This window comes from Hemiscyllium ocellatum, chromosome 46 (assembly GCF_020745735.1).
Source record: "Hemiscyllium ocellatum isolate sHemOce1 chromosome 46, sHemOce1.pat.X.cur, whole genome shotgun sequence".
In the NCBI taxonomy this organism is placed as follows: Eukaryota; Metazoa; Chordata; class Chondrichthyes; order Orectolobiformes; family Hemiscylliidae; genus Hemiscyllium; species Hemiscyllium ocellatum.
This window is the reverse complement of record NC_083446.1, coordinates 4,099,882-4,114,382: the sequence shown is the minus strand read 5'-3', so window position 1 is coordinate 4,114,382 and position 14,501 is coordinate 4,099,882. Positions and strand designations below refer to the sequence as shown.

Below are 14,501 nucleotides of genomic sequence, written 5' to 3'. Positions count from 1 at the left end.
GGAAAGTTATAACCAATGCATCCGCTATCTCTCCAGCTTCCTCTTTGAGGATCCTAGGATATAAACCATCAGAGGCAGGGGACTTAGCTGCCTTGCGTTTCTCTAATCCGACTTCTCTAGTGACGGTGAGGTTCCTCCCCTTTATTCTTTAGTATTATTGGAATGTTTGAAGTATTTTCCACCGTAACGTCTGACACAAAATACGAGTTGAACTGCTCTGCCATTTCCTTGTTCCCCAAAAGCATCTCCCCAGATTCATTTTCGAAGGGGATGTGTTCGCTTTGACCTCTCTTCCCATTTTATATATTTACAGTAGCTCTTACTGTCAGATTTTATATTCCTTGCTAGTTTGCCCTTGAAGTATATTTTCTGTGTCTTTATTATTTTACTTTGTTGGATTCTTACTTATTCTCAGTCTTTGGGGCTATCACTGACTTTTACCTCCTTGATGTGCAATTTCTTTTAACTTGATACTCTCCTGACCTTGGTTAGCCATAGTTGGTTTAACCCTCTCTCTGACTCTTTCCTCCTTACTGCTGGAGTGTCACAAATTACCTTCTTAAATGTCTGCCACTCGTGCCCACTGCTTTTCTGCTCCTCTATCTACATCAGCTAACTCAATTTCTCATTCCATTGCAATTCCCTTTATTTAAGTTAAACACTTGTTCTGACTCAATCTTCTCACTCTCAAAGTGAATATTAAGTATTATCATGTTATGATCACTACTCCCAATGTGATTTTTTTTAAAACTCAGAGGTCATTTAGAGTCATAGAGATGTACAGCATGGAAATAGACCTTTCAGTCCAACTCATCCATACCAACCAGATATCCTTAATTAATCTAGACCTATTTTCCAGCATTTGGGCCATATCCCTCTAAATCCTTTGTAATCCAGATGCCTTTGAATGTTGCTACTGTACCAGCCTCCACCACTTCCTCTGGCAGCTCATTCCATACACGCATCACCCTCTGCATGAAAAAGTTGTCCCTTAGGTTCCTTTTAAATCTTTCCCCTCTCATCTTAAACCTATGCCCTCTAGTTTTGGACTCCCAACCCTGGAGAAAAGACCTTGTCTATTTACCTTATCCATGCCCCACATGATTTTATAAACCTCTATAACGTCACCCCTCAGCCTCTGACGCTCCAGAGAAAACAGTCCAGGCCTGTTAGCCTTTCCCTGTAGCTCAAACCCTCCAACCCTGGCAACATCCTTGTAAATCTTTTCTGCACCCTTTCAGGTTTCACAACATCCTTCCTCTAGCAGGGAGAACACATGGAGAACCTGCCTCGTTATCCACTAGATCCAAGATGGCCTGTTCCCTGATTGGTTCCATGACAGTTTCCCAGATGAAAATGATCCCAAATGAAGTATTGTCATAGCTACCCTTTATAGTTTGATTCACCCAGTCAACATGAAGACTAAAGTCACCCACCTTTGCTGCTTGACTCTCCTTTACACGCTCCTATGATTTGTTGGTTTCTAGCCTTTCACACAGAGCCATGACTGTTTTGGGGGTCTGTCTGGCCAATGTCTTATTGCCTGCATTGCTTTTATGCTACCCAATGGACTCGACATCATCCAATCCTGGATCACTCTGACAGTTGTCTTCACTTCACCCATGAACAGTGTGACCGGACCATCTTTCTCATCCTTCCCGCCTAACAGCTCAGTTCTCCCGGACTGTGAAGTTCTCCCCGGTTTGATCTCCTTGTAACATTGCCATTGGCACGGTGGCTCGGTGGTTAGCATTGCTGCTTCCCGGCGCCAGGGACCCAGGTTCGATCCTACCCTCGGGCCACTGTCTGGGTGGGGTTTGCACATTCTCCCCGTGTCTGCGTGGGTTTCCTCTGGGTGCTCCGGTCTCCTCCCACAGTCCAAAGGTGTGCAGGTTAGGGTGGATTGACCATGGGGAAATTGTCCCGTAGTGCCCAGGGATGTGCAGGTTAGGGTGTATTGGCCATAGGAAATTGTCCCACAATGTCCAAGGATGTGCAGGTTAGGGTGGATTGGCCGTGGGAAACTATCCCACAGTGTCCAGGGATGTGCAGGTTAGGGTGGGTTGGCCGTGGGAAATTATCCCATAGTGTCCAGGGATGTACAGGTTAGGGTGAGTTGGCCGTGCTAAATTGTCCAATAGTGCCCAGAAATGTGCAGGTTAGGGTGGATTGGCCATGGGAAATTGTCCCATAGTGCCCAGGGATGTGCAGGTCAGGGTGGATTAGCCATGGGAAATTGTCCCACAGTGTCCAAGGATATGCAGGTTAGGGTGGGTTGGCCGTGGGAAATTATCCCATTGTGTCCAGGGATGTGCAAGGTGGGTGGGTGATTCATGGGAAATGTGGGGGATACAGGAATAGGGTGGGATGCTCTGTCGAGGGACAGGGAGATAGGAGGACCTGGATCCCCGGCTGGGTGTGGGGCAGCAAGGCGAGCCAGTGTGCGGCCTGTACGTAGTTTGGTGGTTGATTTTCACGAGCACAGATTCGATGGCTTGAAGGGGCCTATTTCTGAGGTGTTAATCTCCCAGACCTGAGGTTTGTAAATATTGGCGTCTTGTTTCAGAGTTCTGACTGGGTTCTGCCTCTCGCTGTCTTCCTTGTGTAGGTGTTTATCCACGTGCAGGCTGCAGACTGAGCTGATGTGAGGATGCACTCAGGCTTCGCAGCGAGAGTTTACAAACAGAGGCAGAAACAGCTGGGGGCAGGCAGACACGACCAGGCCTTCAAGTACCTCGGGCAGGATTACGAGAGGCTCCGTGATGACTACCTCGCCCGAGGGGGTCTGTTCGAGGATCCGCATTTCCCTGCAGGCTCCACCAGCATTGGGTATAAAGAGCTAGGCCCGCACTCCTCCAAAACGTACGGCATCTGCTGGAAAAGGCCAAAGGTGAGTGTGAGCGGGGCGGTGAGTGTGAGCGGGGCGGTGTCTGTAGTTAGGACAGTGAGTGTGGTAAGGTTGGTGAGTGTGAGCGGGGCGGTGAGTGTGAGCGGGGCGGTGTCTGTAGTTAGGACAGTGAGTGTGGTAAGGTTAGTGAGTGTGAGCGGGGCGGTGAGTGTGAGCGGGGCGGTGTCTGTAGTTAGGACAGTGAGTGTGGTCAGGTCAGTGAGTGTGGGCGGGGCGGTGTGTGGTCAGGTCAGTGAGTGTGAGCAGGGCAGTGAGTGTGAGCGGGATGATGATTGTGAGTGGGGCGGTGTGTGGACAGATCAGTGAGTGTGAGCAGGGCAGTGAGTGTGAGCGGGATGATGATTGTGAGTGGGGTGGTGTGTGGTCAGGTCAGTGAGTGTGAGCAGGGCAGTGAGTGTGGGCGGGGCGGTGTGTGGTCAGGTCAGTGAGTGTGAGCAGGGCAGTGAGTGTGAGCGGGATGATGATTGTGAGTGGGGTGAAGTGTGGTCAGGTCAGTGAGTGTGAGCAGGGCGGTGTGTGGTCAGATCAGTGAGTGTGAGCAGGATGATGAATGTGAGTGGGGCGGTATGTGGTCAGGTTGGTGAGTGTGAGTGGGACGGTGAGTGTGGTAAGGTTGGTGAGTGTGAGCAGGGCGGTGAGTGTGAAAATGACCCTGGATATAATGAAGACACAGAACATAAGCAGCCGATAAATGACAGGGCGGAGAGATGGGCCATTGTTAGAGGGATGCAGGTCGGAATCCATGCTTAGAGGTTATTCAGTGCCCCAGCTGGATCAGGAGGTGTGGTTCCTCCAGATGGGACTGACCCTTGTTGCAATGTTCCATCAGGACTGTTCCACTCCTCCATCATTCCCAACACTTCCTCACTCCTTCACAATTGCAGAAGGTATAACACTCCCCTTTCACCTCCTTGTCAGAGGTTTCAAACACACCTTCCAACTGAAGCAGTATTTCATGTTTACTTCTTTCAGCCCGGTCACTGTCTCAGTGTGCATTTCACTGGGAAGATCACACACGGACTGGGGAACACCACCACCGCCCCCTGTAGGAATGGGATGCCAAACTTCTAGCTGCTTGTTATTTCAGGGAAAAAAACACAGTGCTCTCGTTCTGATGTCTCTGAGTGTGAGCGCGAGTGTCCCGGTGAGATTAACAGACACGGCCAATAGATGTCACCTTGACGGTAATAATGGCTCAGGTATACCCTACTGAAGGGTTGATTGGAGCACAGTTAAGCTCAATTGTTCTGGGCGGCACGGTGGCTCAGTGGTTAGCACTGCTGCCTCACTGCACCAGGGATCCAGGTTCGATTCCAGCCCCAGGCCATTGTGTGCAGTGTGTACCTTCTCCGAGAGACTTGCATGGGTTTGCTCCCACAGTCCAAAGATGTGCAGGTTAGGGTGAATCAGCCATGCTTAATTACCCCATAGTGCCCAGGCACGTGCAGGTTAGGGTGGATCGGCCATGCTAAATTGCCCCAGAGTGCCCAGGGATGTGCAGGTGAGGGTGGATTGGCCATGGGAAATTGTCCCATAGTGCCCAGGGATGTGCAGGCTAGCCATGGGAATTGCAGGGTTACAGGACTAGCATGGGATGCTCTTCAGAGGGGCAGAGTGGACTTAATGGGTCAAATGGCCTCTTTCTGAAATGTCGTGATTCCAAAAGGTGTCAACAACTAACTGCCTTTGTGTATCCACAGGAAATATGTTCCAACCCACAGTTCATCGTGGATGGAGCGACACGCACTGACATTTGTCAGGGAGGTTTGGGTAAGGTCACAGTTCCAGTACAGTCTGATTTAGCCTGTAGTGCGCTATCAGTGATACTACATTAACAACCCAAAGCTTCTGGGGTACATAGGTTGTATTCCCGCAGTAGGGTTTAATAAAGACAGCTTGGAGTTTACATAAGGAAGAAGCCAGTGTATTGGTGCCCGTCTCTGTAACCCCCTACACCCCCTCCCTATCTCTGTAACCCCCTCCAGCCCCCTACACCCCCTCCCTATCTCTGTAACCCCCTCCAGCCCCCTACAACCCCTCCCCATCTCTGTAACCCCCTCCGGCCCCCACACCCCCTCCCTATCTCTGTAACCCCCTCCAGCCCCCACACCCCCTCCCTATCTCTGTAACCCCCTCCAGCACCCTACACCCCTCCCTATCTCTGTAACCCCCTCCAGCACCCTACACCCCTCCCTATCTCTGTAACCCCCTCCAGCCCCTACACCCCTCCCTATCTCTGTAACCCCCTCCAGCCCCCTACACGCCCTCCCTATCTCTGTAACCCCCTCCAGCCCCCTACACCCCCTCCCTATCTCTGTAACCCCCTCCAGCCCCCTACACCCCCTCCCTATCACTGTAACCCCCTCCGGCCCCCTACACCCCCTCCCCATCTCTGTAACCCCCTCCGGCCCCCACACCCCCTCCCTATCTCTGTAACCCCCTCCGGCCCCCACACCCCCTCCCTATCTCTGTAACCCCCTCCGGCCCCCACATCCCCTCCCTATCTCTGTAACCCCCTCCAGCCCCTACACCCCCTTCCTATCACTGCAACCCCCTCCAGCCCCCTACACCCCCTCCCTATCACTGTAACCCCCTCCAGCCCCTACACGCCCTCCCTATCTCTGTAACCCCCTCCAGCCCCCTACACCCCTTCCCTATCTCTGTAACCCCCTCCAGCCCCCTACACCCCTTCCCTATCTCTGTAACCCCCTCCAGCCCCCTACACCCCTTCCCTATCTCTGTAACCCCCTCCAGCCCCCTACACCCCCTCCCTATCTCTGTAACCCCCTCCAGCCCCTACACCCCCTCCCTATCACTGTAACCCCCTCCAGCCCCCTACACCCCCTCCCTATCTCTGTAACCCCCTCCAGCCCCTGCACCCCCTTCCTATCTCTGTAACCCCCTCCAGCCCCTGCACCCCCTCCCTATCTGTAACCCCCTCCAGCCCCTGCACCCCCTCCCTATCACTGTAACCCCCTCCAGCCCCCTACACCCCCTCCCTATCTCTGTAACCCCCTCCAGCCCCTACACCCCCTCCCTATCTCTGTAACCCCCTCCAGCCCCTGCACCCCCTCCCTATCTGTAACCCCCTCCAGCCCCTGCACCCCCTCCCTATCTCTGTAACCCCCTCCAGCCCCCTACACCCCTCCCTATCTCTGTAACCCCCTCCAGCCCCTACACCCCCTCCCTATCTCTGTAACCCCCTCCAGCCCCTGCACCCCCTCCCTATCTCTGTAACCCCCTCCAGCCCCCTACACCCCTCCCTATCTCTGTAACCCCCTCCAGCCCCTACACCCCCTCCCTATCTCTGTAACCCCCTCCAGCCCCTACACCCCCTCCCTATCTCTGTAACCCCGTCCAATCCCTCCCTGTCCCTGTAACCCCCTCCAGCCCCTACACTCCGTCCCTATCTCTGTAACCCCCTCCACGTCCCTGTAACCCCCTCCAACCCCTACACCCCTCCCTATCTTTGTCACCCCCTCCAGTCCCTACACCCCCTTCCTATTTCTGTAACCTCCTACACCCCCTCCCCATCTCTGTCACCCCCTCCGGCCCCTACACCCCCTCCCTGTCTCTGTCACCTTTTCAGCATCATATATTCCCGATGTAGCTTGGGAGATTGGACACAGTTATGGGTGGTATATAAATCTAGGAACTGGGGTAGGCCATTCTGCCCCTCGAGTCTGTCTGATGGCTGATCTGGGGCCCAATTCCATAAAGCTGCCTTTGCCCCGTACCCCTTTATTCCTTTGTTGAACAAACATTTCTCTCTTAGACTTCAAGACAGGTTGGTTTAGCCAGTTAACGTGGAGATGTTTTGAGATGAGGAATTTGTAAATTATGTAGATGCAGGTTTGAATTGTAATCTGAGCTGGCTTAGAATGGGTGTGTCTCTGTGGGAGGTAAATTGCCCTTTTGGGAGGATGTGTGTGTTTAGGGTGAGCAGAGTTTAATATCTCTCCCTCTGGTATCAGGATGCACTGCTTTCCATTGTCACAGAGACGTACAGAATGGAAACAGACCCTTAGGTCCAACTCATCTGTGCCGACCAGATATCCTAAATTAATCTGGTCCCAATGGCCAGCATTTGGACCACATCCCTCTAAACCCTTCCTATTCATATCCCCATCCAAATGCATTTTAAATGCTGTAATTGTACCAACCTCCACCACTTGAGTGATGCTATGTGAGCGTAACTGAGAGTGACACTGAGAGAGAGTGTGGCAATGTGAGAGTGTGTGCGTGCGTGTGGACAAGCACATGAGTGTGAGTGTGAGTGTGAGTATCTTAATATTGAAGAGTGTGGCGCTGGATAAGCACCGCCAACCAAGTAGCATCCGAGGGGCAGGAAAGTCGAAGTTTTGAGCAGAAGCTCTTCGTCAGGAATGCAGCATCCAAGGAGCTGAGAAACTCTCGAGCTCCTCAGGATGCTGCCTGACCGGCTGTGCTTTTCCAGCACCACACTCCTCAACTCCGAGCTCCTGCATCTGCAGACCTCACTTTCTGAGTGTGCATCTGAATATGTCTGTGTGCGTGTGTAAATATGTGAGAACGTGTGCATGAGTGTGACAGAGGTCAGTGACTGTGCGTGTATGATTGTGACAGTGTGAGTTGAGTGTGTGTGTGAGTTATAGTGCGTTGGGTGTGTGTGTGTTACAGTGCGTTGAGTGTGTGTGTGTGTTATAGTGCGTTGAGTGTGTGAGAGTGAGAGACTGTGTTGCGTGTGTGTGAGTGAGAGACTGTTGTGTGTGTGTGTGGGTGAGAGACAGTGTGTTGTGTGTGTGAGAGTGAGAGACAGTGTGTTGTGTGTGTGTGTGTGTGTGTGTGTGAGAGAGAGTGAGAGACTCTGTGTTGTGTGTGTGGGTGAGAGACTGTGTTGTGTGTGTGTGTGTGTGTGAGTGAGAGACTGTTTGGTGTGTGTGGGTGAGAGACTGTTGTGTGTGTGTGTGTGTGTGAGAGAGAGACTGTTTGTGTGTGTGTGTGTGTGTGTGTGTGTGTGTGTGAGTGAAAGACTGTTTGCGTGTGTGTGTGTGTGAGTGAGAGACAGTGTGGTGTGCGTGTGAGTGACAGTGCGTTGTGCGTGTGCATGACAGTATGTTGTGTGTGTGCGTGTGACAGTGTGTTGAGTATGTGTGCATGACGATGACAGTGTGAGTTGAGTGAGTGTGACAGTGTGTGAAATGAGTGAGAGGTGCAGTGGGAGAGTCACATACCTGTGGGAAATATTTGGCCACAGAATACAGCCAGACCGGTGTTTCCACGCCTGACTGCACCCATGGGTTATTCAGTAACCGGGAGTGATCACTGTTTCCAAGAAGCACTGGCTCTTTGTTCCCAGCGTCAATGTTTCCTTCTGCCTGGAACACGCAGTGACCCCACCGTTGGGCAGGATGTTTGGGAACACGCTAAACACAAGGAACAGCTCAGTGTGCCTCAGGACTGTAGCCCGAACGACCGCTGAACTTCCCACGTCCTGGACACTGCAGGAAGGGAATCTGCGGCAGCTCCCCCTCCTCCGGGTCTTCCAACGGGAGCAGCAAGCTGAGGTCACTGCCATGGGCCATTCAGCCCATCGAGTCTGCCCTCAGTCAATGCGATCATGGCTGACCTGACCATCCTCAAGCCTTTGCTCAATCCCCCTTCAAAATTACATCTCAGGCTTGAATATACTGAATGACCCAGCCTCTCCTGGAAATTCCCCCTGTGACACTGTGGATGACACAGTTAGAGATGTGCTCACTCTGCCGAATACCAGAGGGACTGGCTTAATATTTGGCAGCGAAATAGGCGGGGTGTGCCCTGCACAGCAGGCGGTGACATTTAAATGCAATACACAAAACAAATGTGGAATTAAAAAGAAAAAGAGAGATTGCAGAACGCTGTGGAACAGAGGGATTGAACGTCTTGGTACATGAGATTCCTCAGGTCTTTGGTGAGGCCTCTTCTGGTCTACTGTGTCCAGTTACAGGAAAGATATTATCAAGCTGGAGGGGGCTCGGATTGACCAGGATGTTCCCGGAAATGGGAGTTTTGAGTTCCAAAGAAAGGATAGATAAGGTTGGGACTTTTCATTGCTGTGTAGAAGGTTCAGAGGTGACCTGTTAGAAGTTTATAAAATACTGAAGGGAACAGATAGAGTTAACGGTCGGTGTGTTTTCCCCGAGGACGGGAGATTTCACGACCAGGGGGCTCATTTTTAGGGAGAGAGAGAGGTTTTAAAAACAATGGTACAAGGGGCAATGCTTTTATACCGAGGGGAGGGGTTCATGTATGGGTGTGGGTACAGTTACAATGTTTAAAAGGCATTTGGATAAGGACAGGGAAAGGAAAGGGTTTGGAGGGATATGGGCCCGGAGCAGGCAGGCAGGGGGGAGTGGTTCACTTTGGGGTTCGGGTCGGCACGGACTGGTTGGGCCGAAGGGTCTGTTTCTGTGTTGTTTGACTAAGAGAATGTTAGTCTGCAGACACAGCAAGTGATCGGGAAGGCGAGTGCGAGATTGGGGGGGATGGGGGGGGTCGCTGTCAGGGGAACAGGATATAACAGAACGGGGGATTTTACAGCTGTGCAGGGCCTGGGTGAGACCATGTCCGTACACACTTTCTGTTTTGCTCCATCAGGCAGGACCTAACCGTGTTGGCTGTGAACGTTCGCTTGAGCGATTCTGGGGTTGAAAGGACTTAGCTTTTTCAAACCAGTTGAGCAGATTGAGTGAGTGGAGGGTCAGAGAATGAGGGGTTTGTAATGTCCCATCCTGAACGGGAAACGGGGTGAATACTGTGAGGTTCTTTCCCCTCACGAGGGAGGCAGAGGACAGGGTTTAACAATAAGAGGCATCCCTTTGAAGAGGGAGGTGAGGGCTATTTATTTTCCGGAGGGTCATTGGAATTCTCTTCCCTTAGAGAGCAGTGAGTGCTTGGTCACTGGGTACAGTATTCTCCCCCCCTCCCCCCCTCGTATCCACGGGGGATATATTCCAAGGCCTACCCCGGAAACCTGAAACCGCAGATAGATGTGAACCCATTCATTTCAATGGAACGTTTACCTTCGCGGCAGGTCCCCGGTTCTGGAACGTTCCCTCCAGTATGTCCAGGCCGCGGTAAACGATTCTACAAGTACGACAGTCGGCCTGTATATTCCAAGGCCAGGATTGACAGTTTTCCTCAGTGACAAGGCTGGAGGGTTAGGGTGGGGGGTCAGGGCAAGGGAGGGAGAGGGAGGGTGGGGTCAGGGAGGTGGAGGAGGAGGGCAGGGGGATAGAGGGGGAGGGTGGAGTCAGGGAGGGGGAGGGGGAGGGTGGGGTCAGGGTGTGAAGGCAGGGTGAGGGAGAGGAGTTGGAGGGTAGGTGTTAGGCGTGAGGAGAGTGAGGAAGAATCAATGTTGTTTTGGGGGGGCGGGGCGGGTTGGGGGAAGGTATGAGTTGACCTCCGAGGCCCTCAGACAGTCCCCAGGCTCAGGCAGGCAGCTCCCTATGTGAGCCTCACGGTGCAGGCCCGGAGTAGCTCCCTTTCCCTCTCCCCTCTCACCCAGGGCCCTCAGCAGTGGGTTCACTGAGCACAGAGTCAGCAGGCCATAAGTGAGGCCTGGGCTTCTCCGTGGGGTGGGGGTTGTATCTGTCTCCCCTCAGGGAGCAGGGTGGGGCTCCAGTCCACAACTTCACCCTGACAGGGGGCATCATCCCCGGGCTACCCCATCCCTCCCCAGGGTACATCCCCGATCGCTACCCCATCCCTCCCGGGGCGCACCGATCCTGTGACCAAGGTGCTTTGTTTTCCAGGTGACTGCTGGCTGTTGGCAGCCATCGCCTCCCTGACTCTGAACGAGAAGATCCTCCATCGAGTGGTACCCCACGGCCAGAGCTTCCAGCATGGCTACTGCGGGATCTTCCATTTCCAGGTAGTGGGGGGTGGTGGGGTGTGTGGGTGCTTCCATTTCCAGGTGGTTTGGAGGCGGGAGGGGTGTGGGATATTCCACTTCCAGGTAGTCGGGGTGTGTGTGGGATCTTCCACTTGCAGGTGGAAGGGTAGGGGAATTTTCCATTTCCAGGTAGTGGGGGTGTGGGATCTTCTATTTCCAGGTAGTTTGGAGGAGGGGAGAGGTTGGAAAGGTGTGGCATCTGCCATTGCCAGGTAGTGGAGCTGGGGAGGTGTGGGATCTTCCATTGCCTGGTAGTTTTGAGGGGGGGGGGGGAGGGGTTTGGTGGAAAGTGTGGGATCTTCCATTTTGAGATAGTTTGGGGGTGGACGTATAGAATCTTCCATTTCCAGGTATTTGAGGGGGGGGTGTAGTTGGGGAGAGGGTTGGTGTGGAGTCTTCCATTTCTAGGTGAGTGGGGCTGAGGGGAGTGCTGTGGAATCTTCCAAACCCAGGTGGGATTGGGGCAGATAGGGTTCCTGAGTGATGGTAACTCCCATTCCCCCTTTTTACAGTTCTGGCAGTTTGGTGAATGGGTGGAAGTGGTGATCGATGACCGACTCCCGGTAAAAGATGGAAAGCTGGTGTTTGTGCACTCGGCGGCTAGGAATGAGTTCTGGAGTGCCCTCCTGGAGAAAGCCTACGCCAAGTGAGTCCCAGCCACTCTCTGTCGCTCGCTGGGTGACGCCTGACCTCCTGACCCTTCCCTTCACGGCCTACCGTGTCAGGCTGCCCACTGAATGTTGGTGGGGCCCTTCAGTCAAGAGGTGTTTTGTAAATGATCCCAAGCGTTCTCTCGCCCCACTCCCATCCCTGCACCCCAGGCATTAGGAGGTCAACCATGTTCCTCGTCAATCCCTCACCCTTTCCCTGTATCCTCCTCCTCCTGCGAGTTGTTTATCGAGGGGTTGACGAGATTCCTGCCGAGACCTGACCCTGGAGTCGCGCGTTTGTGTCTGTGTCTGAGAGATCCTGCTCTCCTTCTCTGAGGTGGGACATATCTGCTGCAGCAGAGGGTCACCAAGACTGACCGCTGAGGCGGTGGGATTGAGAGGAGATTGAGGAGACCGGGCCCGCAGTCTCTGGAGTTTTGGCGAGTGAGGGATAATTACAAAGGGGAGTGTGCCTAAAGGCAAGAGGTTTTGAGGGGCTTATAGGAAAAGCAAGGGTGTTTGGGGTCTCGACTCTGCTGCCTGGGAGAGCAGTCGAGGCAGGAAATTTCACAACCTTTAAAAAATACTTAGATGAGCAGTGTCATAACACTGCAGGCTGTGAGGTCCAGTGTGGGAAAACAGGCCTGGTGTAGGGAGTGGCGTATTTTTGGCAGTGCAGATGAACAAAAGAGCTTGTCTACATTGGTTGAAGAACACAAAATTCGACAAGGGTGGGGGAAGAATGCTGGAAGACTTTATTCATACACGGGATGGTGACTATGCAGATGCCAAGTCATTGAGTGTATTTAGTCAGAGGTAGTTAGATTCTAGTGAGGGAATCAAGGGTTATCGGGAGAAGCCAAGAGAATGGGGTTGAGGGACATGTCGTCCATGATGGAATGGCGGAGGAGACTCAGTGGGCCGAATGGCCTCATTCTGCTTCTATACCTTATGGTCTAAGAAGGTTCCCCGTCCATTCCCTGGCTTTGGGCTGCAGACTTGGAGGGACAAAGTGGGGGGAGTGGGTCTAAAACCAAAAGATCGCACACTCAGGCTGAGGGGTCGGCCATTTTGGAGCGAGATGAGGAATTCCTTTACTTGGAGGGTGAGGGTGCTTTGAAGTTCTCAGCCCCCCCCAGAGGTTTGATCACTGAGAATATTTGAGGTATCAAGGGATGGTGTGAAGGAAATGATGTCGAGACCAATGATTGGCTGCGGCCTCATTGAATGACAGAGCAGGCTAGATAGGCTGAAATGCCAACTCGCTTTGGAGGCCACGATATAATCGCCGCTCTATCGACATACGCTGAATGCTAACCACTCACTGTACCTCAGGAGGAGCCAAATAGAACCAGTTTAGTTCTGGGAAACTCGGTCAGCATGGACGAGTTGGACCAAAGAGTCAGTTTCCCAATGTATAACTTTATGACTTCCCAAAGCCTGTCCCACCATCTACAAGGCAGGAGGGTGAGGGAATACTCTCCACTTTGCCCTGGGATGACGGCAGCTCCAACAATACTCGAGAAGCTCGACACCATCCAGGGACAAAGCAGCCCCCACATGATGGGAACCACATTCCCCCCCTCCCTCCCCCCACCGACGCTCAGTAGCAGCAGTGTGTACCAGCTACAAGAGGCGCTGCAGAATCTCATCAAAGATCCTCAGGCAGCACCTTCCAAACCCACGGCCAGTTCCATCCAGAAGGACAAGGGGCAGCAGGTACACGGGAACCCCACCCCCTGCAAATTCCCCTCCGAGCCCCTCACCATCCTGACTTGGAAATATCTCACCATTCCCTCAGTGCGGCTGGGTCAGAATCCTGGAATTCCCTCCCTAAGGGACACTGTGGGTCTACCCACAGCACATGGACTGCAGCGGGTCAAGAAGGCAGTTCACCCCCACCTTCTCAAGGAGGCTACTAGGGACGGGGTGATAAATACTGGGCCCAGTCAGTGATGTCCTGTGAGAGAATGGAAAGGACCTGAGAAGTTATCGGGGGACTGAGAGAAACCCACTTCGCTGTTTTAACCTGTGTCCACAATCTGACACCAACCAGACTTAGGAGTAAATTACTACGGATGCTGAAACAAAAACATGCTGCAAATCACAGTGGGTCAGGCAGCATCCATGGGGGGAGAGCAAGCTAACGTTTCAAGTCCAGATGAGTCTTCATTCGTGTTTTCTGTAACTACCCGATTTATTTCTTTGAAAAAGCATCCAGCCATCGCTCTCTTTGAGTTCTTGTTTGTAATAAAGTCCACCCAGGTCAGTAAACCACGTGATCCCACCACCCCGTCAACTGCAAGATAAAGATCGAGTGAATGCAGTTTTCTAATCAGTCACACACAAGCACCAGCAGAGGTGTGGAAGTGGATGCAGTGTTTAGATTTTCTGACTCCTTGCGTATTCCGACTGCCCCTTGAGATTACAGCAATGTCGGTTCTTTAACCTGCTGTCAAACCTTCAGCTAACTGCTCAGTGAAAAACGAGCAGTGTACGTTAGAAATAATATCCAGCAGTCTGCGTTTGCAAATGTAAACAGCGGTCTGTCCTGTGGCGACACACAGAGATGAGTAATCTCCCACACAGTCGTCGCTCTTTCCAGTGGGTCACCACCCACAGTTCGGGATCATTCCTAAAGAGTCAATTCTCTCAAACTTTTGAAAATTGACTGTTTCTGAAAATGTAATATCTATTTGTCTGCCTCTTCCTTCTCTCAACAAATCTCTGCATTTCTCCTTGTCCCGCTCTCCCTCTTGTCATCTGTTGTATTTTGCCTGGTTGCTTGTCACACACTCTCCCTCTCCCTCTGACTGTCACCCTTAAATCTCTCATTCTATCCCCTGCCCCATCTCCCACCTTCCTCTTTTTTGTCCTTGCCTCTCAATGTCTCTTACTGGCCGCGGCTCACTCTCTGTGAAGTGAGCCTGGGAGTTTTTTTTTCTCTCTCTTGGAGTCTGTCTCTCTCTGTTTCTCTCTCTCTCTCTCACACACACACACACACACACAACCATCTCCCGGCAGATGT

At 52.5% G+C, this 14,501-nt stretch overlaps 1 protein-coding gene across 1 annotated transcript in view; it reads left to right on the top strand.

Moving 5' to 3' along the window:
• LOC132836287 (calpain-1 catalytic subunit-like) overlaps positions 1-14,501 on the top strand; it is a 54,871-nt gene that overhangs the window by 12,465 nt on the left and 27,905 nt on the right. Inside the window, exons 2-5 of the mRNA XM_060855679.1 lie at positions 2,609-2,890; positions 4,609-4,678; positions 10,684-10,802; positions 11,336-11,469. Coding sequence (XP_060711662.1) covers positions 2,651-2,890; positions 4,609-4,678; positions 10,684-10,802; positions 11,336-11,469 — 563 coding nt within the window. The 5' untranslated portion in view covers positions 2,609-2,650. The remainder of the gene's footprint in view (positions 1-2,608; positions 2,891-4,608; positions 4,679-10,683; positions 10,803-11,335; positions 11,470-14,501) is intronic.